Source organism: Pipra filicauda, unplaced genomic scaffold, assembly GCF_003945595.2.
Source record: "Pipra filicauda isolate LSUMZ 115617 unplaced genomic scaffold, ASM394559v2 scaffold943_size47923_pilon, whole genome shotgun sequence".
NCBI classification, from domain to species: Eukaryota; Metazoa; Chordata; class Aves; order Passeriformes; family Pipridae; genus Pipra; species Pipra filicauda.
The window spans coordinates 15583-42228 of NW_024105135.1; the positions used below are offsets into that span (position 1 = coordinate 15583).

General features: G+C 42.9%; 2 protein-coding genes across 2 annotated transcripts; one reads left to right on the plus strand and one right to left on the minus strand.

The window, feature by feature from the left end:
* Positions 1-4849: 4849 nt before the first annotated feature.
* Positions 4850-5806, minus strand: LOC113984904. The gene is made up of 3 exons (XM_027715327.2): positions 5396-5806; positions 5159-5298; positions 4850-5059 (listed from the first exon to the last, which is right to left on the minus strand). Exons 1-3 carry the CDS (start codon positions 5793-5795, stop codon positions 4850-4852), a joined length of 750 nt encoding a protein of 249 aa, XP_027571128.2. The 5' UTR covers positions 5796-5806.
* Positions 5807-24633: 18827 nt separating this feature from the next.
* Positions 24634-26201, plus strand: LOC113989433 (inner nuclear membrane protein Man1-like). Its single transcript, XM_027723967.2, has one exon. It carries the CDS (start codon positions 24675-24677, stop codon positions 26199-26201), a length of 1527 nt encoding a protein of 508 aa, XP_027579768.1. The 5' UTR covers positions 24634-24674.
* The last annotated feature ends 445 nt before the right edge of the window (positions 26202-26646 follow it).

Genomic DNA, 26646 nt, shown 5'->3' on the forward strand with positions numbered 1-26646 from the left:
TGGCATTACTTGTAATGGCATTAACTTTAGACCACTAAGAACATACCTGTGAAACTGTCTGTAAAAAAAGAGGTGATGTTGACAGAAAACATTTTCACTTCCACAAAGAAGAGGAAAGCAACACAACCTGGATTTATATTTCAGGAGAGCTGTTAGTAACACAGGGAGCGAAATCTGTACATTTTCACAAAATACAGTCTTGAAGCTTGGGGTGTCCTTGTTAGTTCCAATGCTTTTCAACAGTTATGTTGTATATTGCGGCCACTACTGTAAAAGTAGTGAAAATATTTTATTACTCTAGGGTTTTTTTTGCTAAAACTGTATTAGAATATTTATAGAAAGGATAAACAATGAAAATCTTGAAGAATGGTTTACTTAACACAGCTTTACACTGCTGTGTAAAAAGAATAATTGTGTAGTTTACACATATACCATGTAAATTACTATGGAACCCAGATGTAGGTTACACTACAAGGTGCTTTGTAACTCATCTCTGCTGAGCAATAAATCCCCCCCCCTTTTCTTCTTGGCAAAACTTTGAGAAACTTTACTGCTGTTTTCTATCAGCAGATAGAACAGATGGCTGGCACATGCCTGCTTTACTAAGAAAGTGGGATCTCCACAGTATTACTTTGATCCCTGGTGGCATGTCTACAACACAGAGATGCAAAATACCACAGCTGAGCAGAATCTAAATATTAAAGGTTTGGTGCTGTGCTCTTGATATGAGAACTCCTGTCTAAAAATCATGCTCACAATATGTAAACATCTTCACATTCCACATGGAAATTTTGGTATAGAGCTCAGAAAACAAAGTATTTCCCCTGTCTGGTGATGGGAAACCAGAGTGAAGGTACTACTGTAAATCCCAAGAGCGCGAGTTTATGCAATTACTTTGACCAAATTTTGAGAACAGCCATACTTTTGCTGGGGAAAAAAACCTTAAATTTTGCATATAAGACATTTTTTAAACTGAAAAGCATCACTGCAATCACTGGGTATGAATAAGATATTTACAAAAAGTTCAGCAGTTTCTTTGAAGAAAAGTTTCCTTTGAACAATTACATGTTCTGAAATTCAGTATTTTTTCATTTCTTTCAGTTCATCAGGGAAATAGCCATGTTTGAAGGGAGCACCCTATTGCATCACTAATGCCTTAAAACTGGTGATCTGTTGGCTTTTCTATGGGCAGGAAACAAATATTCTCCTGGCATAGCTGGATATTCCATTTTACCTTCGCGGTCAGGCTACACCTCAGCCATATAAGCCAATTCCAGAAAACTCAACTGAGCTATTCAGTGTAGATGGTTACATTGCTGAGGTCAGAATTAGCCTCCAGGAGCTGTTAATTATATAGCATTCCTAACCTTCACTTTACAATATAGAAACAATACTAAAAAATGCACTGATGACATATATCCCCTTTTTCTGAGAGCTGGGCATCTTTTTTTTTTACTCAAGGTTATCAATTATTCTTTGAGAGTTATTTCAGATGCCACATCATGGACATGCATTCAACCATGCACCAGGAGAGGAGCTGTGGGGTACTCATAACAGTGGGGAGTGGGAAGTGAGCTGCTACAATAATTCATTTGACCTCAAATACTTCTCCCATATCTGAAAGGAAGAAAGCAGCATGGGCAGGTTGTGGCCCAGACTGACTGTTTCTGTAGATCAGACCAGTGACTGCTACAGAAAAAAAATTCCAATTTGCTTTTTGGTTTCTTTTTTTACCCCTTGTCTATTAAATCAGCCTGGCTGCTGCTCTGTCACTGAGCACTAATCAACTTTTTTTTTTTTTTTAATATGGTTCTCTCCCACCAGTGCTCACTCACATGTGAACTTCATTGTATTGCTGTCAGAAGTCTCACTGGAAGTTAAGCATACATACTGGGGTTTGTGGATTTGGAGCTTAAATACCTGCCATAAGCTCCTAAATGCTGTAGAGATGATGTTATCACTGCAGTCTTTGGTACCTTCCACTGGTGGGCACAGTGAAACATGCCACAGCATTAGTCAGCATGATAAGGTCTCACTGGAAAGTTTATAAGCTCAATCTTCTGCAGACGACAACATCACCATTTGGAATAAGAGCAAGAAATACACCAGTGAGCTCTAGTGGTTACACAGATGCTTATTGTATACTATATATTAACACTGATTTTTGCTTTTTTAAACCTTTTAAATCAAGGAGCAATCTTTGTAACTGTCAATTTTACCAGATTACTTTTTTTTTTTTCTAAAGAGGATATAACATCTGTAATCTTATGTTGAAATTCATAGGTAAAAGCATAAAGTGCATAAAAACATGACAATCCCATTTTGCAGTATTTTAACCGTCTTGTAACCCTGGCTCATCCTGACTTCACTAGAAAAAAACTATTTTCAGTACCTTCAGACCCTTAAATTTTGGGGTTCCTTTTACATTTTCTAATAATTAATTAGAAGTAACGGACTATGAACTAAAAGCAACTAATGCTTTTCTTTGGTTAATGTTTTCTAGAGAAAATGGTTTTAATTGTTTATCATACAAAATCTTTCTCACATAAAATGTATCCGGGACACAGAGACCACTGTATCAGAAACATAGTATCCAAATGCAGAAGGTTTTTACCACTTCAGTTTACACAGAATACGGGTAAAATCTAGTCCTTAAAATGTGCCTTTGAGCAGACATTTTTGAAATAGAATATTCAGCAATGCAGGACTGAGAAGCATTGCCATTCCCTGGGTTGGTTTTTTACTCACCTAGAACTTGGATCATTATTTGTCCCAGGAGCAGGTAGATGAAATCTACCCACATGATATTTATACCCACTTTTTACAGGTGTAAACAGGGATGCAAGGTGCCCTGTTGGAGATCCCAGGTGTGGTGGGTTGATCTTGTCTAGCTCTCAGACACTCACTCAGCTGCTCTCTCACTCTCCTGATATCTCCTGATATCCTGATATCAGAGATATCTCCTGATATCTTGTTGATATCAGGGCTAGGAACTATGTAATGCCATAGACAGAATCTCCTGTACCTACTCAGAAGTCTATCTATAGATCCAAAAAGGGTCTAGTCATTCCTAAAGGCTACTGAGAGCCACCAAAACCTTGCAACCCCAGAGAAACATCTTCAAATTTCAAGTAGGATACAAGGTTAAGAGGTCTCTAAGGCAGAAGACTCACAGAAGAAATATTTCAGTTTTACCAAACAGGAGGCAACTGTATGTTAGTCAACAGCTGTTTTACAGAAAGCAGGCTAGTACTTCAGCATCTCAAATGTCTTCCTTCTTTCAAAAAGGACTAGTTTCTATTTCTTTTCCTTCTTTCTTTCTTGTTCCTCTTTCCCCTTTTCCCTTCTTTTCCTCTTCTTCTCTTCTCTCCTCCTCTCCCCTCATTTACACTTCCCATTTCCTCTTCCCTGACTTAAAAAATTTCCATAAAAAAGTATAGGTAATAAAGGTAGCAAGTATTTAGCACTTTCCTGGATGTGTCAATGGAAACTTTTAAGAACGTGTATACTTAAAACCAAAATAGAACATTGGGGAAAAAAAAGTAAAACTGTACTCATTTCTTCCTCTCATAAAATATTGGAAATTCTGGAGAAATATAATGTTAATTTAACCATTTAGGTATTTCACTTAGTAATTATGTTCTGTCTATGAGGAATTCAGTAATTCAGAAAATAGGAAGAGGACTAATGGGTTAAACAGCTTTGCTACTGCTCAGAAGGTATTTTGTCCTGCAAGTTGCATTAAGCAGAACATTTGCCTATACTGTCTTTAAGCCTCTGAGTCTTCTCACAAACATCAGTGTTAGAACCATCTTTTTCTAATGACCTACATGTAGGCAGCAAAGGAGGGACAGGAGAGCACAAGAAAGAAATACAAGAGAAGAAGAACAGGGTTCAGTCTAACACCTTGATTGCCCTTTCCATAAAGAGCTAGTTTTATCATGAACATCAGCTGAAGCTGGCAGAGAAATGGAGCAGGAAATACAGTCCCAAAAAACACTCATTATTTCTAGGTACCTAAATGCCAACCCTTGGCGTATAAAGTTGTTTTCTCTGTAAAGCTGGATAGGAACGCCAAAGACCTTGAGCAAGTCATTTAGCCTTTGTGAGCAAGTTTTGTCTCTCCACATTCCCCCCCCTCTCTACAGGAGGCGAAGAAACATTTCCTAAACTCAGAGGCTTTGTGAGGACAGCAAAAATTGCAAGGCCTCGGACAACACTTCAGACAATGCCAAACAAATTCTGTAGCTAGAAAGAGTATTTTCAAACAACCAAAACCACAACCAAATTTGTGAAACTGCAATTAGCTGAATTATACAACCAATTTTCACTGAGTAATTAGATGTAAATATTGCTTAATCACTAACAAGTTCTTTACTGTATAAAATCAATGCTCAGCATTGTAAACACGAATTAATTTTATCCATGGCTTTTATGTCACCATGATTTTTTCTGTATCCATGATAATGTATGCTAACAAGTTTCAGCTTTATGCAAATTCAACATATGTTGTCAGTGTGTCAAATCATGCATATGTTTCTTCATGAAAGTATGTCACAAATTCTTACTTTTTCAACAAAAGAATCCAAAGGGACTCAATACACGGCAGATTCACATGGTTTTGGAATTTAACTTGATAAAATGAAGTCTACAGAAGAGAATTATTATTTACCAGAACTACAAATTAAGCCTCCACATTTAGCACAGAGAGCAATGAATAACCTCTAGTGTATGTCCATAAGCCAAAGAAAGTCGAAAGAAAACTGCATCCCCGTAACTACAGTCCGATATGAAATTTTATGACAAGTACAGGCAACTGGGGTCTTCCAGGTGAACTCTGGCTCACGCGTCACCAGCCTGCAGGTTCTCCAGGGCCCGAGACACCCGGCTCTCCCACGCACCTTACAACCCCATATCCAGCGCACTTTCCCAGCCATCCGGTCGGTTTCTCGCTGCTCCCCGAGCCCGCCCGCGCCCCGGCGCCCCGCTGGGATGGAGGCGATGCCCAGCGGGGCCGGCGAGGGGCACGACGGCCCGCACCCAGGGCCGTCCCGGCACGCTTCGGAGGGGGTTTCCGCCACTATTCCAAGGCCGAAACACCTGCCCGGCTTTACAGAGCCGCCCCCACCCCTTGCCGCGGCCCCATCTCGACACCTACCCGTCCTGTTGCCTGCCAGGTGAAGTTCATGGCGTGGATGCCGACGGGGATGGCGGGCATCCTCTGCTGGGCTTTCCTGAAGTCGTGGGTGAACGGGGCCATCTTCCCTTCGGACACGATCAGAATATCCTCCTCGAAGCCTGCGGAAGGCAAAGGGGCGCGATGGCCGGCAGCCCCGCCGGGCCGGGCTCCGCTCTGGGCTCCCGCCCGCCGCTCGGAGGAAGCGGCCCCACTTACCGATGAGGACCCGCGCTTGCTGGGCGTCGATCCACATGTAGAGGGTGTCGGGCTGCCGCGGCGCGGCCCGCAGGCTGCAGAGGCTGAGTGCGCCGCAGAGCAGCGCGGCACAGCACAGCCGCCCCGCCGGGGCCATGCTCCCGCACCGCCCGCCCGGGGCTCGCCGGCTGCCGCTCCGGCCGCGCCCGTCCTCCCTCCCTCCGTCTGCCGCGGGGCGGCCCCGGCGGGGCGGGCACGGGGAGGGCGGCGCCGCAGGCAGCGAACAGCGCGGGCCCCGCACACCCCTGCCCCCGCCACGGACCGCGGGGCTGTCAGCGCTCCGCTCCCGGGGCTGCTGGTGGCCGCCCACTCCCGCAAGGAGTGCCGAGTGCTGGAACAGCGTGCGTGACCCACGCCACATCTGTCACAGGAGACCTGTGACACGGCGTCCCGCCCCTCTCCCCGTGTTGACCCTCCCCGCAGGGGCACCCCGGCCGTCAAGGTGGCACCACCACGGCCACAAATGCGTCGCTGGAGATACTCGTGTCTTCGTGAAGAAACGAAGTTTGTGCAGAGCCGCCCCCTGGCACACGTGCGGTCTGAGTCGGGGGCTGGGCGGCATCACCGAGACGGCAGCAGGGTGCAGTGGGGTAGGGCCTCCCAGCGGGGTCCCGCGAAAGTGGGCGAGGCGCCCACCCGCGCTGTTAGGTGAGGCCCTAGGGCGAGCCACCAGCCGGACAGTGCCACAGGAACAGCGCTGCCCAGCCCCGGGGAACGGCGGGGAGAATGTGCTAAAGAGAGGAAAGGCTTTCACCTGCCGTTTGTCCCAAGGTCTCGAGAACAGTGGAGACTGAAAAGCACTAAAATGTTGCCGTTTACAGAGAAACTGGAACTGGTTCAATATAGAAACTTAGTAAAATTGAAAGAATTTTCTATTCAAAAAGTTAGTTAAACAGAATCATGCCTTTTAAAGAAATAAAAAATATTGTTTCTAATTTTTCCGGATTCTTCCATAAGAAAAAGGGGTTTTATTAACAACAACAACCAAAACAAAACAAAACAAAACAAAACAAAAGTGGAAACTAACCAGGATAGATAAAGTTTGAGTAAAACCCCCAACTTTCTGTCTGTAATGTTCTGCCCGGAGCTTGAGGGTATTTTCTGCCTGTGATTAGTGCACTAGATGCTACTGGTGCTGCACCTCATCCTGTAAGCGTAAGTGCCAAAGTTAACTGCCGGGAATGGAATTCTTCATGTGATGGAAAACAACATGAAGTTGGTCTTGCTTTTCCAGGCGGATCTAATCAAACAGCGTTCTTTATAGCAGCTTACACACAGGAAAGAGGTACTGAGCTGTATTATTGTTTTTCTTTTTCCTGTTTGAAGGGCAAAGGTAAATTGATAACAGTAAATTGATAATGGCATCTCATTCTGAGGAATCTTCTGCCACTGTCAATGGATCACTTCAGTAATCCCATAGCACTGTTCCTGTCCTGAAATAATACAAATGTGTACCAGAGAAAACCACACATAGTGACTTGTTGTGTGTAGGTGTGTACATATATATATAGGTATACATTCAGAAATACCTGGTGATTGTGAAGCACAGTGTTAAAACATCTCCACATGTTTCATACACAAGTACGTGTAAGGCACCTGTGTAAAGCACTTTCCAACACTTTTACTCCCAGCTTCACTGCATTTTATGGGTGGGAACCTGGGACATGGGTAGTGTCTTGTACAAGGCTACCTGAGGAACATATTTGTGGGTGAAAGTGGCTGGAATAGAGTTCTCCTAAGTCCTCTGGCAGATCCCTGGTAACTTGCCCAGCCAGAAAATCTTAAGCTCCAAAAGCTGGAGTCAGTGTATGTACTCTAACAGAAATGCCCCACCTCTAGATGCTTGTTAGAGAGCGGTGACAATTTACAATTTTTTAGTTATTTTGTAGTGTGACCAGCAGGTCAAGGGAGGTGATTCTCCTCTCCTTCTCTGCTCTTGTGAGACTCCACCTGGAGCACTGCATTCAGTTCTGAGGTCCCTAACATTAGAAGGACGTGGACCGGTTGGACTGAATCCAGAGTAGGGCCACACGGATGATCATAGGGCTGGAGCACCTCTTCTCTGAAGATGGGCTGAGATAGTTGGGGTTGTTCAGCCTGGAGAAGGCTCCAGGGAGGCGTTATAGCAGCCCTCCAGTACCTAAAGGGAACCTAGAAGAGAGGTGGAGAGGGAATTTCTACAAGGGCCTGTAGTGATATGAGAAGGGAGAATGGCTTTAAACTGAAAGTGGGTAGGTTTAGATTAGGTATTAGGAAGAAATTCTTTACTGTAAGGGTGGTGAGGCACTGGAACAGGTTGCCCAAAGAAGTTGTGGATGCCCCATCCCTGGAAGTGTTCGAGGCCAGGCTGGATGGGGCTTTGAATAACCTGGTCTAGTCAAAGATGTGTTGGAACTAGATGATCATTTAAGGTCCCTTCCAGCCCAAAACATTCTATGGTTCTATGTTTCTATGATTATCATTTATTTTGTGTTAAATATTTTTTTATCTCGCACTCTCCGCTGTGGCTCCTCTGACTGACTGCATTCGGAGAAGAGCTGTAGGCGAGGTGTCCCGCGTCCCGCCCTCTGGGAGCGCCAGGCCGGTGCTTTCCCGATTCCCGGGACCCCGGGACACTGCCGGTGCGAGGCCGCCCTCTGCCGGCTGCCGCAGCCCCTGCAGGCCCCGCTCCAGCAGCGTGATGGGGACCCTATCCCGCGGGATGAGCTGTCAGGGACCTCCCTGAACGACCTGATAAACATCTGATCTGAGAGATTCGCTTTCAGCGGATGTTCAGAAAAAACCCCAAAGCTGTATCCCCTCCATCTCAGATAGAGGTTTGAGATACGTGTCAGAAAACAGCTAATAATTATTTTGGAAATTTACTACTAAGGGATTTCATTTTAAAAGGCAGAAAAATATTTTGGTTTTAAGAATCAAATATGATTAAATCTTCTTAGTTTCAAAATATATAAGCAATTTTAATTTTGCAATAAAAAAGAAATGCAGAGAGGAAAAACAATGTCTGAAACATAAAGCTTTCAGGAAGAGGTTAAAATAGGACCTCAGTATAGGTAAGAATTTTTTATATTCTAACACAATGATTTACATGCTTATTTATCTCTCATAGGGGCTTTCTTAAGATCCAGCAAAAGAAGATAATTTAATCATCAGTTAATAATCCTGGAAAATATTTCCAAAACTGTGATGGTATGATTTAAACACTCCTCAGTCAACAGTGCAGTAGAAATGAGCTTACTTTCTGCAGAAATTAGTTGGTATGTTGTGACTGAAAGACTGCTCAGTGGGTATGTGTTTGTCCTGGCAGACTATTCTAGCCCATAGACACCCCTGTATGTGTTTGAACACCATGTGTCTCTCTTTCTCTCCTCCAACATCTACCAAAACTTAGGTGAGTCCTGTGTTAGTGCTGAGACTGACCTGTTGTAATGCAGTGTTTGTTCTCCCCAGTTTCTCTCTTTTATAGTATTGTAGCACAATGAGATTCATTGAGGATAAAGTTTGCCAAACTTTTGTTCATCCTGCCTGCTTGCATTCAATGTGGAGATCTAGGTAAAAGCTTGCTGTATTTTTTCCTGATCTCTTATTTAAATGTCTCTTTGTCCTAACTTAAATGACACAATTCAGGGAAGAATGGTCAAGAGAGAGGATTGGAATATATTCAGGAAAGCAAATATTTTGTGGTTTTATGTTCAATGAAATGGAAAACATACATGAAAACAGAACTATGTTGTGAGTGTGGCTTCACTAACTTTCATAGCAATGCATATATAGTGCATTTGTGGCCTACTGTGACATTCATTGCAACTGACAGCATCCCCCTGATGACAGCCTTGGAATGAATTAATGAATGGATGGTTTGAATGATGATACATCCAGGGGAGGATATGGAAATCAGTGCCTGATGCCCTTTGATCATCAGTTATGAGTAATATAAAAAGATGGAGAAAAAGGCATAAATAATAACAGTACTGGACATAAATATGGCCTGAGGTGATAATTTTCATTCCAAAGGTTATAGATGCTGCTTCACCTCAAGTCTACAGAAATAACAAATACATATTTTATCAGTTTGTTTTTATGTGGTGAACACCAGTAGATAATAACTAACACCTGCACAATTTAAATAAAGAAGATGACAAATTGCCGCAGGATTTTCAGAAGTGCTCAGTCTTCACTGTGTTTATTCATTGAAGTGAAGCACAAAATTCCTACCAGTTTCAGCAGAAACAAAGCTTATGCATTGGGAATTAGATCCCTTTAAATTTTTCCTGCTTAGGCCAAAACAACTGGCATTAAGCACTGGCAGGAAAAAAAACCCAAATAAAATCATAGAACTAGTTTTATTAGAAAAATCAGTTTTTTCTGAAATTGGAATACATTGAATTTTCTGAGATTTCAAATAGGAAATTAAAGACTCAACCGTTAATTTTTCTGAATATAATATACCAGTGATTTATTTTAGAACATACGCTTTATCGTAGTTTTAAAAACTATGTTAAAGCAACACTGAAGGTTGTAACATTACCTTCTCTAGAAACAGAAGTCTCCTATTTTATATCACGTATGATACAGTTCATTATCTGTTCTGTTTCTTTTCCTACAATATTCCTGGCTCATCCATTGGAGAGCACAGAATTAGTCTGGCTTTGAACCAGTCTGGGTACTGAAGAAGACAATTATTTTTCAAGCCGTTGTCTCATTTGTTGCTGTAGTTGAAAAGTGTAGCAAATGAAAGCTTGCAGAAGTAAAAATTACCACATTGCTAAAGAAGTTAGACTTCTAACTTCTGTCTAACTTGCCATTCTGGGGATGAAGAGTAAATCTTCTCCCAGTTTTAAATTGCCTTATTTTATTTTTCATGAGCATTCCCTTGATCTGCAGACTAAGGAAACTGTTATCCTCCTTCACTACTTGGTGCTCTAAATATTATCAGGATTTGAGTTGTTTGTCCCTTGCCTACTGGGAACATCTTTGCTTTCCCTTTATATCAGATCTCTTCCCTGTTCCTGGTCATTCTTCTTTGCTTTCTCTGGCTATTCATTACCTCAGCAATACTCTTTTTGGAGATATGTTGGCAAATACTGTTCACAAGGCCACACCATTCATTTTTCTTGAGAACACAGTTTTATTTTTTAGCTTGTTTTCCTATGAAAATGACATCTATACATTGTTCACAGTGAACTGATTAGTTAATTTCTACCATTTTTGACAGATTAGTCTCAAACCATATTTAATATTTTAAGTAGTTAGTAGTAGACCAGAAAAAAAGAGACATGTCCTGTCTGTGTTATATTCTACATATAATATAATTACTTTTCCCTAGATGTGCCCAAACACAGGGGGAACTTGAGTCGATGATTAGACCTTCTCAGACAGAAAATCAATTAGTCGTGAGATGCAAACTGTAGTAATCCAGTCTGTGTTAGATTTAGTACCCTCTGAGATTGCTAGTACTGTTCGTTATCCTATTTCTGCATAAACTAAGTGTCTTTTAGCTTTTTTGGTTGGTTGGTTGGTTTGGTTTGGTTTGGTTTGACAGTCTCACTTATGTCTGTTTGGGACAAATCTTCTTAGATCTTGTGAAGAGGTACTGGGATTTATTTCTACTCTAGTGGACATATTGTTTTACACTAAGTAACATTGAATTTAGTGGGATTTTAGAGAAAAAGCTAGAAGATTTTAGCAAAGTAAAAAATAAAAGGGAAGAATGAGAGAAATGCCTTAGAAAACCTTCTGCCTTAGAATTCACAGAGAACATTAATAACAGCTGATAGCAATTAATCCTTTACAAAATTTTTCTTATATTGTCCCAAATGAAGCAATCTGTTTTATCAAAGTTACTTACCTGCAACATCAGCTTCCATGGGTTTAACATCTACATCTATTGGAGGAGACAATGGGCAGATTGGATAAATATTACTCACTGAAAAAGAATGAAATGTATGACAGCTGTATGATTTGTTGCTGAATGTGGCTGCCCACAAAGCTTTTGGTGTTTTTGTCATAGACTGGATATTAAAAGCTCAAATTCTGTGACTACAGGATCATGCAAGCTTCTTTGATAACTAATCAAGTGGTCTGGGACTTGCCTAGCAGGAAAACCTTAAGCACTTACAGAAACAAGATCAAAACTAAATATAGCATTAAAATTTCTCATATGAATAATAATAAAAAAGCACTTCAAAATCTTTTAGAAGTATTCTTGGAAAATTTTAGTCAATCAGAGTGACAGTGCCTTAGGAGCAAAAAGATAAAATGTATGTTGTCCATACTGTGGTAGGGAAGAATAGGCATGGGAGTGATTATAGATGCTATAGCATGAAATAATGCCTCACATATGGTAAAGAATATTATGGTGAATTGTAAAGTGGGAAAAAATCACTTTGAGCCATATGTTCCCCTCTGGCATTAAACTGCATGAGAAAACAAAATAATCCAAGAATCATGTGATTTTTGAAGTGCAGCCATTGAACTATGTTCTCCTGCTGCCTTTGTATACTACCCAGAGTGGGTATGAGAAGTTACACAACACTTTGAACTATGCTGGAGAAAGAGGAGCATGGCCCCATTCGGCTCCTGGTTCAAACCTTCCCGATGCTGGAACTGGCAAAGAAACAAAAGAGCAAGGGTGGGCAGGGCACAGATCCTGATACTCAGTTCAGAGTTTCAGTGGAATATGAGTCAGGCATATGTGTGGATTTTAGGTGATGTCAGAAGTACGACACTGTGGGAATCCAATAATTTGTGAACTCTTCCTTTCCTGTCAACATTTTTTGGTTTTTTTTCAAGTACACAACCTATTGGTCATATTTTTTGCAGAAAAAGTTGGAGCAAAACCCCTTGAATTCCTTGGTTTTGCTGCTTTCTTTACCATGCAACTACCATGCAACCAGAGAGGTGGGAGCATACATGCAGAAAACCTGGAAGAAGTGCTTTTGTAGGAGCTCCATTCAAAATCCATGTGTTAGCAGCAGGTAGGGCATGTGGCAGTTCTGCTTACATAGGAAGTAGGCAAAGGTATAACAATGCGTCCCAATATGAGGGAAGCTGTATAGCATAACATCCTTTAGAAATAAGAGCAGTATATTGAGCTATAAAGCTAGAAGAAGTAAAAAATTAACACACTGAGGCGATCTGAAACGCCACAAGATTATAGCATGAAAATAAAGGACTTATAATTAGAGCCTTTTTCATTCTCTAATTGTGGAATATTCCTTCCCCAGCAAATTATTTTCTAGCACATGAGTTTTAATTTCTTTGCTCCCTAGTCATTCAAGTGGCACTTTTTGTTTTCTGATAATGTTTATTACACTTGCAAAGCCTAATTTATCACATATTAGGAAACAAAATCTTTTGTTGACTTTCAACTGCCTTGGCATGGGGTAGACTGAGAGGTGGGTTTTCTGTGGGACCAGATACAGAGAATCAAAACCTCTGGGCTGGGTGCAGTCCCTTTGCTAATGATGGGTAGAGGAGCTGAGGAACTGAATGCCAAGGGTTGTAATCATCAACACTTAGGGAAGAAAGCTGAGAGAAGAACTGCAGTAACAGATGTAGAAGGATGGAGTGTTGGCAAATTCAAAAACTATGAAAAGATCCAATCAGCAAGAGAATATGGCATGCCTGACACTAAGCACAATAATTAAAAACCTATTTAATTGCATTAAACTTCTTTTATATTTATGTAATGACACGTTTGGAAATTATCTAATTAAAATAGGATATTCTGAGAAAATAAAAGACTTCTGTATCTCTGCAGAAGGCTGGTGCTGCTTTTTTACTGAAAGCAGTAGGCATTCCAGAGGACTTCTGCATCTGTGTCTGTGGCAGGTAGTGACATACAAAAGGACTATACTGCTTGGAGAGCTCAACACTAGGATTTCTCTTTGTCATATTAATTCCGGAGATTAAGGTTTTCTCAATAGCCAGGACCAGAAATATTTTCACACAAGTGGTAGATCGTAGAGAAGAAGCAAGGACCTTTTTGGTTCCAAACGGCACAGGCAGCACCTGAAGCAGAGGGAGAACAACAATCCTGTAGCATGTTTATTAACAGGTTAATGTACTCCTTTATACACAGCATGTTCTTGAATCACATAGTTCCTTAATAGCAAGTACCCCACAGTCAATACTAAACAGGCAAAGCATATTGGGTAGTGTACTGCTAATACAAACAAATTCAATACAGAAACCCATACAGGGAAGAGATTCAGTGGAGGGAGTGATGCAGTAGCTGAATTTGTACGTATCATCAATCCATTCATTACATAATTTCCAGCACTACAACATTACCAGTTGTCAAAAGGAGAAGAAATAATGTGAGATTATGGAAAAGCTGAAAGGAAAACATGAATTCTGAGAGCAACAGATGGATAATGAGAGTGTTAAAACATGTACATTATTTACAAGATGTATTTATGGACTTGTCTGGCATGAGTTCTTCAGAAAATCCTAATGACAACTGCAGATAGATTTAAAAGGGCCCTGACTTCCACAGTTAACAGAATGAATGAGGGAACTTGTACAGCCAACACAATGTCAAGATGAATGATGTAAAATGATATAAAAAATGCTGAACTGTGCATAGTAAAATGTTTCCTAGGGGAAGTAATAGGTTCTAAAGCATTGCTTCGGCAAAAGAAGTTTAAGTAGGAAACGGCCCATAGAGTTAGTAAAAAAGCCATGAAAAGCAAATAAATGTTATAAAAGAAAACTAAAATGAAATTACAAGGCAGTGATATAAAAGAAATGCCATATCATGCAAAATATATGGAAGCAATTGAAACAGGTTTTCATAGAACAATTCAGCTTCATACATGTATTTTTATCCTTTCACATGATAAAAAGAGGTCTAAATGTATCTAGGAATGGACATGGAGTTGTCCTTGAGCTTAGGATAAAGGAACATGGAGAACTTGCTCGGGTAAAAGCATTACAAAATTATGGTTTAAGACTTACTGGATATTTGTTTTGTTGAGATTGAACAATATTCTCAATGTCAAAGGGTTTAAAACATTTTAGAAATAAAATCAAAACAATTTCTAAATTATGTGTGCTCAGATGCATATGTAAACTGTATATTTAAGTGTTAATTTGAAGATATCATCTTGGTCAATATACATAACTGCTGGCTTTTTCATATGGTTATAACAAATGGCAGGTGTACACTAGGTTGCAAATTACAAATGTATGATATTGAAAACTCTCATTCAAGTAAATAATAATAATAATAGCATTGTGTTCTGGCAGCCAGGAGGGCCAACCGTGTCCTGGGAGGCATCAGGCAAAGCATCACCAGCTGGTTGAGCTGGAGGTGATTGTCCCACTCTGCTCTGCACTGGGGTGGCCTCACCTTGAACATTGTTTTGGGAGACACAATATAAGAAAAATATTAAGCTGTTAGAGAGCATCCAAAGGAGGACAATGAAGATGGGGAAGGGCCTTGAGGGGAAGCCATATGAGGAGCGGCTGAGGTCACTTGGTCTGTTCAGACTGCAGGAGACTGAGGGGAGTCGACATGAGTCCTCATGAGAGGAAAAAGAGGGACAGGCACTGATCTCTTCTCTGTGGTGACCAGTGACAGGACCCGAGGGAACGGCCTAAAGTTGTGTCAGGGGAGGTTTAGGTTCGATATTAGAAAAAGGTTCTTCACTCAGAGGGTGATTGGGCACTGGAACAGGTTCTTCAGAGAAGTGGTCACAGCACCAAGCCTGCCAGAGTTCAAGAAGCATTTGGACGATACTCTCAGGCATATGGTGAATCTTGGGGATGGTCCTGTGCAGGGCTAGGAGTTGGACTTGATGACCCTTGTATCAACTTGGCATTTTCTGTGATTCTTAGCTGAAAAAGTTTTCCTCCTATAGTTTCCTAGATGGTTTTCCAATTAGTTTCATTTAAATCTGTGAATGATTAGTGTTTCTAAAAGCTGGTCTCATGTGCAACTCAACTTGGACACTTGGATGATAAGGAATACATTACAAAAGGCTTCTTCGAAAACTTTGCTTTGCCTATCTCCCCCATTTTACTTCTCCTGAAGAATAGACAAGGCAGAAAGAACTGTGTCTTGCAGATACCATCTAAGGAGTCTTTCTGCTGTGCCTTTTGCAACTTTTGCAATGTGAGATAGACTTGTCTATCTCACATTGGCCTTTTCAGCCACCAGTGTGCTTGTAGCAAATGTGGGTAGAGCCCTTCCCAAATCTTCGTTCACGAAGTCTAGCCATGATGATGACTTCTCCTGAATCTTGCAGCAGAATTAACTAAGTTTCCCTGAGTACCAACCACAAAGTAAGGCCTATACTCCTCTTTGCTATATGTTTTCTTGTTTCTGCTGTAAACGAGATTGTTGACTTTAAAATTACAATCTTCCTTTTATGATCTAACATATTTTTTTGGTTAGTTTTTATATCTGTGCCTGTTTCAGGACACCTCTAAGGGTGTAATAATACATGCCTACCTTATTTTTTGCTTATATTATGACAAATCTTAAAATTTCTTGATCACATACTGCTTTTTCCTACAGATTGAGTAGCGAATTGGCATTTCATTTTTTGCCTGACTGACTCTGCAACACAGACAATTTTCTTTTAGCACATCTTCTGTTTGCTTATAGCCTATAATAGAAGGCATCCAGCATTTAATTCATTAACGTGCTTTTGCTATATAATTTGCAGATTTATTATCTCAAAGAAAATACCATTCACAGTAACAAAGACATCATTCTTCAAAAAATCCAGCAAGAAGAGGACAAAAGATGGTCTGGGGAGAGCACTGGAATGGAATTTGTACTTTACTCTTTTATGACATTTTCAATCTTCATTCTTGAAGTACTTCTACAAAGATGAATCACTGTTTCAATTTGTCTTTGGGAGAAACTGAGTCATCTGAAGAGGAAGTGATTTGCCACGCAGCAAGTCAGTGGCAGAGCCAAGGGCAAAGAACAAGACTCTTCCATTTCCTGTCTTATGCCCTCATGACATTAATTCAGTCTACAGCTCTGCTACAGTCTTCTTTATGACCTTAGGTGAGTCACTTGGGTCCTTTACTCTCCTAACACTGAAGTATATGTTTAATTTAAGCTTTTTTTTTATGATCACAACTGCTTGAAAACCCTCCATAGTACATCAGCCATACTCAGGGATGGTTCATTCTTTCTCACAACGGTTACTTTGCAGGGGAGAATTTTTTTTAGCACACTTTTAATTGGGTAATATTTTATTTTTCCTGTTGTGTTTATTTTTTCTCAGAAAGTTTTCACAAAAAGTAATTTTAGCCAAGTGGAACCTGTGTCTGTAGATGATAGAAAGTGGTAAGTTAAAGGAGCCTCTATTCTTTTGATCAAAGGGTACTATACCCATGGGTTATGGGCCCACAGTTCTTCAGATTTGCACATGCTATTTTCCTTTTTCATAGGCATCTGGAGAACAACTGTCTGCACTCCAGACGAACTCATGGTGCGGATGAGAGGAGAATTCACTCCTCCACCTACTGCCCCCCACACAGTGTGGATGAATGAAAAAAAAACATCTTCTTCCTCTGCCATATCCATATGCACGTAAAGCTCCTCCAAACATTTCCTTTAGGATTCCTTGTAAGAACACCTCTGCACTGTCCTACAAAGTCTCATGGGATACAAAGCAATCATTTCAGTATTTGGCTTTTAATTTTTTGTGTTACTACATTCCACTGTTCCCTCCACTTTCTTCTGTTCCCTTTACCTTTCTTACTTCTTTTTTTACTCTTTCTCCTATTTCTAGGAGAAAGAGTGTTTCCCTGTTTCATTTCTATGAAACTTGTATCTATGTGGGATTTTTCCCTTTTAATGCTTCTTTTCCACAAGAAAAGGGAGGTGTCCCACTCTCTGTCAGCTCATTATAGAGGCATGGAGAGAACTGGCAGAAATCATTGCTCATGTCTGGCTATGCAGAGAGAGGACTAGGGATTTGCTGCTGTGAGGATTTCCCAGAAGTGATATTGGAGCTGTTCCAACAGTTTACAGTAAAAGGACTGCAGTTCTAAGTTCAGCAAGGTGAAGGCCATCCTGTTTCAGGTCAGAAGCTACAAAGAGTAGCTTGTCAGATGTGTCTCTGGTCTGAGAAATTAAACCTTTGAACAAGATGATGCATAGTACACTGTGGAGATGAAGGATCCAGCCTTCATAAGACATCTGACACCAAAGAGGAGAGACTCATCTCTGGCCTGTAAGGACCATACAGAATGAAGAACAAAAGGCCCTGTAACTGGATTGCATTATTGTGGGGCCAGGCCATTAGTTTTAGGTATCTCTACCTCCATTCTCTTCTAATCAAGGTGCTCTGCAGAGTTGACTCTGAAGAACACTGTATTTTGTTACATTTGGGTCAACCTAGGAGCAGTAGTAGGGGAAGAATGTGTATTATAGCCACTTTTTCCTAAGCAGAAGGGCGATACCCTACACACCTTTCAAAATGGTGAAATCTGGTCCTCTCTGCCATGCACTGCCCATGTTCCCTGCTGAGTGTCCAGGCATGAGTTCAGCACCCTTGAAGGATGAACGCAGTACACTGTTTGCCTTGCTGCCATGTCGTACGCCACAGAGTAGAGGCTGAAGAAGCCATTAGCAGCATTGTCTGGAGAGGACAGCAAAACATTGTGAAGGAAAACTTTCAGTGTCTCATTCTCACAGAAGGAAACTGAGTGCAGTGATGACATCCACATGTGTTAGGCAACCAGAGTGTATGGTGCGTGCTCCCCAAATCTTTGTTCGCGAAGCCTAGCCATGATGGTGCGTGCTAGAGACTCCCCTGATGTGTGACACAGAAGCTTCGCTTCAGGTAGGACCAAGCTGCTTTTGGACGGAGATGCTTGTGTAGGCCAAAAATTGATTGTTGTTAATGCTTCCTAAATGTACTTGATTTTTACAAGAGCAAACAAAGTTCTAGAAATCTGGCATAAACTTTGAGCAGGAAATGGTAGTCATAGGCCCAGTGGTACTTTGTTCCCATTGTCTGTGAGTAGTTCTTATGGAAGTTCTCTCTCTTTGGGAGAAATTTTCTATGTGAGTGGAGTTATTGACAGTTGAAATCACACAGCTTAAGGAAATCTTTAAAATGTGCCAGGAGCACACCACTGAGCACTAGAAACAAAAGGATTGATTCAATACTCAATAAGAAGTTGAGAGTAGGAGAGACTGAGATACTTGTGGCAGTCTGCACTGCTGAGATGTACAAGTGCTTTCCATAGAAACACAGAATTTTCTAAGTGCTGTTGGCTTCCTGCTTATGTACCTTGCCTGCAGTTCAGGTGGGAAGTAATGGAGGCAAGTGTGTATTCAAGAGGCAGGGAATATCTTCTCTTGTGTTTGCACAGAGCCAGTTACAAAAGAGCAATGAAAATGGGTCAGATCTCCAAGTGCTAACCAAGCATAGACAGTAATACCATTACTTGTTTGGAATACACTGAATTTAGTGCTTTGCAGCAGCAAATAACATGGACTAATGACATGGACAGAAAACAGAATGGTGGACCTATTCTGAACTTCTTGGCTTTGATTATTTTTGTCTATTGTATGACTTTATACTCTGCTTAGTTATTGAATAAATTGAAATTAGAACTTTGTGGCACAGGAAGGCATTACACAATTACCCTTGTATGAAAATGTAAATGTAAACTTCATTTTTTCTGTTCCATGAATGATGGTTCTTCTTTTTAACATTATTAGATTACTGAAATAATCATAAATTTTTAAGACATTAGCTTTGGATCCAAGTCAGTGATGTAATTGTAAACAGCGAGCTCTTTGTGGCTACATCTACACGGCCCTTCACTGTAGCCTACAGTGCCACACCTACAGCCAGGTGTAAACAACCTACAGGTTGTTTAGGGCATCGCAAAAAAATTTCATCAGGTGTAGTCAGCGTATCTGCATCCTGGGTGGTACTGACAGGCATTTCCTTACGTAAGAAAGATACAAGAATGTAAGGAATCAGGCATCTCCAGGGTTTTATGGTTCCATTGATTTCAGAAAGACAGAATCCCTTTCCTGTAGTTCTTCTCTTTCCTCAGATCTTGGAAATACTTGCAAGGGATACCAAATCATAGGAAAGCAGATGCTCAAAAGCCGAATAGTTCATTGCCATAACTTTTGGCCACAACTGTGCTTTATATACGTAGGGTATAATACATGTAGAAGCACCTCTGCCAATGTCACATGGCAAATATGTGCTTTACTCAGCCAGAGTTTCTGTATGTTGAGTAATGAACTGTTAATAAAAATACTCTGCCTGACTACCAAGCTCAGCTTCACTTTTTGCTTTTCAAATTTAAATAAAAAACTCTGCATGTAATCTATGCAATGCTTTAGATAATTAATTACTCAATGAATTTGCCACCCTTCTAGAACTGGCCATTACGACATGCAGTAGTCTTCTAGCAACAACTACTGAGATATGAGATAGCAGGGCAAGAAAGTTTTAGGGACCAATGGCTGTGACATTTTGATACTGTACTACTTAGGAGATTTATCCATTCTCTCTGAATGGTTCAGGATGGTGCTCTCAACCATTCATCTGCATTCATGATTTCATCCATCTGCCTCTCTATAACTACATTTCTCCTTCCTGAAAAGAAGAGGCTGGAGGGTACAAATTGACTACCATAATAAGCATCAGCTTTTAGCCACTATTATTTCTTTGTTTCATTCCTAAAGCCCTTGTCTCTATTGTTTGGGGTTTTTTAAAAAATCTTATTATTTTTCACATTTTGTCATGAAATCTCTTGTCTTCTGATAGCTGGCATTCCTGGCATTCTTCTTTAAGCTCGGTTCCTGGAGAGTTGGACAGCTCAGGTTCAGGTTTTAAAACAAATATACTTAGCCATTCTGGCTCTTGAGAAAAGAATTGAACACAGAAAGCAAATTTAAGTGAAAAGTTCATATGTAAATAAACTGTCCTTTTAAAATAAACACAGTTTTTTAAGCCAGTCTTTAGGATTTGGAGTTCTGCTTTGTGGGTTTTTTTTGTTTTGTTTTGTTTGTTGTTTTTTTTCAACATACAGAGCCAGTAATGCCTCCAACAGTCTCATGGAATTGGCCAGTACCCAGGAATACAGGCACCATAAAGTGAGCAGGAATTATAAGACCTGATCAGGGATGACCACCCAATTTAGAATATGCTACGCTATGGGTCAGGACAGGTTATATAAATATTGAAGTAGTGACTGTAGGAGGGGATTCTGTTGCCTTTATGAAGTCTCAGAGTTATAAACTAAGATGGTTCACTTTTAGCAAAAAGAACTGCATAGTCATAGCAGGTCATCACACACTTTGTGGGAGTGGAACTACTGTGGGACATTTAAGCAGGAACCGTAATCTGGAAACACAAGGCCTCTTTGCAGGAGGTAGGGTATCCAGCACACTGTGCTCACGCTGCTGCAACACGCAAGCAGTCCAGCAGCACATGGGAAGCGTGGGCAATAGATACCTTGCGCATGCCCACATCTTAGCCACAGTAGCAATGCAAAAGCAAGAGACAGCATTAAGCCTTTTGAACATCAACAGGATGCCCACAGGAAAGAAAAGCACATCAGCAAAAGATGTACTAGCAAAATACATAGGCTCACATGAAGAATGGCATGATAAGTACATAAACAAATGGTATGTATTAGTATTGTCACACCACTATTAACTTTAACAAAGATGGATTCACTCTCATTACAAAAACTCATGTGGAAGTTGTAAGTAGGAAAAATAAGAAATTAAGAGGGATGTGGAGGTGAGTCTGTTCACACAGCACTAACCTGGTGACAGCAACTCTAATATTTCAAATGAGTTTTCTTAGTAAAAAGCCCGTTCGGTTTTATAAGCAAAAAGTTATTTCATGTTCATCATGCAGTATTTGAAACAACTGGATAAATCAAAGAGGTTTAAAAATAGGTTAGTACAGTTTGTTTTCATAGCAAAGAGTGATTTCTTCCTAGGCATACTGCCCGAAGAGTAACTGTACTAGTTCTTTGAGGTCTGTGATTGTGATAATCTCCACTTTTGTTAAAAAAGAAAGGAAAAGCACGTTCCTACTCTTCACTAACATTCACATTCATTAACATCACATTCCTAAGAGAATGTGATCTCAGCACACCTTAAGGCTCAAAAATCAAAAGCTAAGTAGAAATACACCAGAATTTAAAATACTAGGAGTTCTACAAGAGGATAATATTAAGTTTAGATGTGACTCATGATTTCCAAATGCTTCAGGTATGCAACAGTGATTTGTATAGAGACTGGGTTGCATCAGTGGAAGAGGCAGTTGCAGTGAGAGACTTGCTAACACTCAAAAGGCAGCTGACATTCACAGATTTTTAGAACTTACAAAAATGCATAAATGACACAAATTTGGAATCAGGAAAGAAAGGTAAAAGAAGTATTAAGATACAACTTCAAGTCCCAGTCTAATGAGGTCACATAAGTATGGTTGCTAGTTTCCAGAAGGACACCTTTTTACCCAATGGAAGAACTGGCAGTTTCCTGAGAACATCAGTCTTTTAAGGATGACAAATATAACCAAAAATGTCTTATTCAAAAAACAACCACCATTTTTTTTTCCTGATGAACAGTCTCCACACTCCCTACAGTCTACATTTACCTTCAGAAAAGTATCTACTTTCGGTCATTCTCACTCATGGCTGGGCTTCGCGAACGAAGATTAAGGAAGGCTCTATCCACATTTATTACAGGCACAATCTACTTTTGGTATTGACTTAAAAAAAAAAAAAATTGACTATGTGGAGGTATTGATAAAAACAAGGCATTGATACTATTGATACTAACATATACCGTTAAAGAAATGTGATTTTGGATTGGTAATGGAAGTATCCTTCCTTCAGTACAACCAGAAGACATATTTTTTAAACATTTCAAAATATTTTGGCACACAGATCTTACAGCATGACTTGGAAAATGCAGACTTTTCAGTCAGCTGTTCCGTATCTACATGCTATAGTTCTGCAGGAGATGATTCAATTGTTAATAATTTATAGTATTTACTGCCCTCCTGCTGCTAAGTAAACAGTTTTATAAACTAACTCATGTCCTTGCTGTAATAAACAGAGAGAAGACAGGAGTTGTATTAGTAAGAAGACAGGATCTTCACTTTCTTGCAGGACAGCACACTTTCTGCTAATAGAAAGAAGGTGCCCAAGCAGGCACTTGGCAGAAGTGTGCTTGTCAGAATGGTACCTGGTCTAGGACTGACTGCTGTTGGTTTGGCTAGTGTCACAAGCAGCTGGAGGCAAGCACTGAACATGGTGGGGAATGTTTAAACGGGTATCCCAACTAGCTGGTGGAAGGTGTGGGTTTCTTCTCACAGAGGAGGAGGAATGGAATGTCAGAAGCACTTCTCATGGCATTTATGATATCGGCTATTATAGACTATACATTTACATTAGTGGCTTAATGTGTAATGGAGGTCATGTTGAGTGTAATCATCCTCACAACTGGAGTTCTGTGCATTGTTGAAATACACTATACTGCTGTATGTGAAATGGCTCCTCTGCCAGGGAAATAAGGAGGAGGCTGTAAACGGTGGTGCCACATAAAGTACACAGTAATACAGACCCTTGTTTAGTGCTCCTCAGCCTCAGAAGAGCTGTGTTAAAGTAAGCTTAGATGAACAATAGCATGGGGTTTGCATTGCCAGGTGTGGTTGGCCAGAAATCGAGGGTGGGGTACTTGAGTTAATCATCTCCATTCAGCATCATCACCACCACCACCAAGAAAGATGGCTTCAAGCCACTCCTCTAGCTGTGTAGACTTGGCTGGATCTTCACACATAGCTGCCTCACAGCACCTTAACTCCTGCTCTGCAAATGTTCCTCAGTAACAAAATTAGCAACTTCAGTTTTGATATCAGCAGGGCACATCCACAATATCCTCACTGCAGCAGATTGTGAGGGGGAAGGCAAAGCTGTTTCTGCAGTTGGATCTTGTTTCTGGACCACTTTTGCACATGATGCTGCAAGACCAGTCAGAGTTAGGTCCAAACTGGAACTCAGCCTCCTTTGTTTATGATACGATACACCGTAGCTGAGCCCAGGGTTTCGTTATTCAGGCTGGATAGGTAGAGACAGACAGGTCAAAAGGAGATTTTGAACCCTCCATATGAGGTTCTGTGGCCAAAGGGCCGATCCCGACAGGCCAGTGCACACCAGGAAGACACCTCATTATAAAGGCACAACCATTTTGACAAGACCACATTTCTGTATACAGTTCAACAGTTTCAACTGCAATGTATCTGAATGAATGTATTTTCCAAAAGAAAAGCACGAAATACATCCAGGTAATTACAAACTTAATCATACACAGAATCACATAGAATCAATTAGGTTGAAAAGACCTCTGCGGCCATCGAGTCCAACCTATGACCAAACACCACCACGTCAATTAGACCACGGCACTAAGGGTCACATCTAGTTTTTCCTTAAACACCTCCAGGGACGGTGACTCCACCACCTCCCTGGGCAGTCCATTCCAATGCCCAATCACTCTTTCTGTGAAGAGATTACTCGAAATGTCCAACCTAAGCCTCCCCTAGAGCAGCTTATATCCTCTCAGATGTATGAGAAGCTGTGTCTCCTCACAGCCGAGATGTCCTGATGGCCGGGACTTCCGACAGAGAAAGGTTCGCTTCCACCAAGCGCATCGGGAAGGGCCCGCCAAAGGTGCACACGCGGCCTCTCCGAAGTTCTTAGGCTGAATTTGAGACCTGGAGATGGCATTAAAAGAGGTTCAGTCTGACGCCGCTCCCTGCAGCGCATCCCCGGACGCTTCGCAGCCGCCGCGGTATATTGTCTGCTCGCAGGCGAGCCTGAGACAGCGCCTTTCCGACCAGCGCTGCCCTCCAGCTCCGACAGTGGTCGCCGCGTCCCGCACCTCCGGGCTCGGCGCCCCCAGCCCCGCCACCTCCCAACCATCGCCGCGAGCGCAGGACACCGGCACGATGCCGGGAGCCGCTCGTTCGAGGTGCCCTCTCCGGTCACCGCGGCGCCACCCCCACCCCGGGACCCCCGCCGCGGAAATGGGGGCGGACAGGGGAATCCACCGCCCCGTCTCCCGCCCGAACGCTGGCGCGGCCCCGCCCCGCTCCCCCCCCGCGGGCGGGCGCCGCGGGGTGACGGGCGGGTCTCGGCCACAGCCGAGTGCGGCGTCAGTTCCGGCGGGGAGCGCGGCGCGTGGGTCGGAAGCGCCGCGGCGGTGGCGGAGCGGAAAATGGCGACGGCCGCGCAGCTCACGGATGAGGAGCTCTTCTCGGAGCTGAGGCGTTTCGGCTTCTCCCCGGGGCCGGTCACCGAGAGCACCCGGCCCGTCTACCTGAAGAAGCTGAAGAAGCTGCGCGAGGATGAGCGGGCCGGGGCCCGCGGCGGCGGCGCCAACAAGACCCGGAACAGCAACAACAATAACACGGGGGCCGGAGCGGCGCCGGGCGGAGGCGGCGGCCGCGGGCGGGCGGCCACGGGAACGCGGCTGGCCGGCGCCGAGCACCCCTTCCTCCCCGGGGCTGCCGCCGGGGGCGGCCGTGGCCGCGCCGCACCCCCCGCCGGCGGTGGCAAAGTGCTGCTGGGTTTCAGCTCGGACGAGTCGGACGCGGAGAGCAGCCCCCGGGGCCAGGCCGGCGGCAGGAGGGAGCGCGCTGCGCCCCTGTTCCGCGGCCTCAGGCCCGCCGCCCCCCACGGCGTGAGCAGCAACTCCCCCCCGGAGGAGGCGGCCCGGCGGAAGCCCAGCTCCTGGTGGGGGGCAGCGGCCAGGAGACCGGCGGCGACCCAGGGCGCGAGGGAGCTCGGGGACGGCGAGGAGGAGGGAGGAGAGGAGGAGGACGACGAAGACGAGAAGGAGGAGGAGAGCGAGCAACAGCGGTGGAAGAACCGGACCGTGAACGGGAACCGGCTCCTCTCCTACGGCGGCAGCAGGGACAAGTACTCGGACTCGGAGGAGGAGGAGGAGGAGGCGGCGGGGGCGAGGGCCAAGCAGCAGGGACCGAAGGAGGAGTCTGCTGTTCGCCGGCCCAGACGGAGCCTCAGCAAGTCGCCTGCTCCATTCATAACAAGCAAATGCGCTGCAGCCGGCGCTGGCGTGATGGAGACGGGCCAAGAAAGGGCTGGCGGAGGCTGCGGTGCTGGTGTGCTCGTAACGAATGACAGGGCGGCGGGGGCGGCTGCTGCCGGCAGTCTAGACAGGGGCAGAAACGAGGAGGAGGAGAATGAGGCGGCAGCGGAGGGAAGAGGAGGATGTGAAAATCTGGACTCTAGTCCTCCCAGCCCCAGATACCGCCTATCCAAGAAATCTCCATCAGTATTGTTGCTGCCACCACCGCTCACGGACGTGGACAGCGGTAAAATCACTGACCCCGCAGGCACCATTAGGAAAGCGACCAATAATCATGTTCTCAGCGGTGCTCCTGGTAGCTATAATGTTGAATCCAAGATCTATTCAGCTACTAATAGCCTTCCCCCGAGTGGAACCACCTCCTCCCTTAGACTCAACCACTCCAATCATACGGGTTCAAATCATACCTACCTGAAAAACGCCTACAAGAAGAATCTCTCTGAGCCCGAGGAGGAGCTTCTCCAGCAGTTCAAAAGAGAGGAGGTATCCACCACTGGAGGCTTCAGTGCACATTACCTGTCCATGTTCCTCTTAACTGCTGCATGCTTGTTCTTTCTGATACTGGGATTCACATACCTGAGAATGAGAGGTTCTGGAGTAGCTGAGGATGTGGGAGCCAACAGTAAGTATTAGGTGAAGGGTAAGAGCAGTTTCTGCAACTGGATGTAACAACTGTTAATACGCCTTTGCAATCCCAGACATCCCTTACTGAACAGTTCTGGGCTCCAACTTAGTATAATCTCTCTGTAGAGGATGGTGCACAGAGAAAAATTGTCTTTCCTGAAGTATATAACATTGCAAGCTGGTATAAGCATGCAAGACATTTGAGGATAAATTCAAATCCTGGCATTCCCTGCTGTAATCTGTTAATACCTTGTTTTCTAGCAAGTTTTCTTCTCTAAGCAGTTGTATGGTTTTGTCCAATATAGCGGGTGTATGGTTAATAGAGAATTGACGAGGTGGGCCTTTATGCTAATCTCACAGGAGTAATCATGCACATTTAGATACCTGGGATTCCTGCAGGGCTAAGATTTGATTGTAGTCGTTCGGTAATAAAGTAGGTTATTTTCATTGGTGT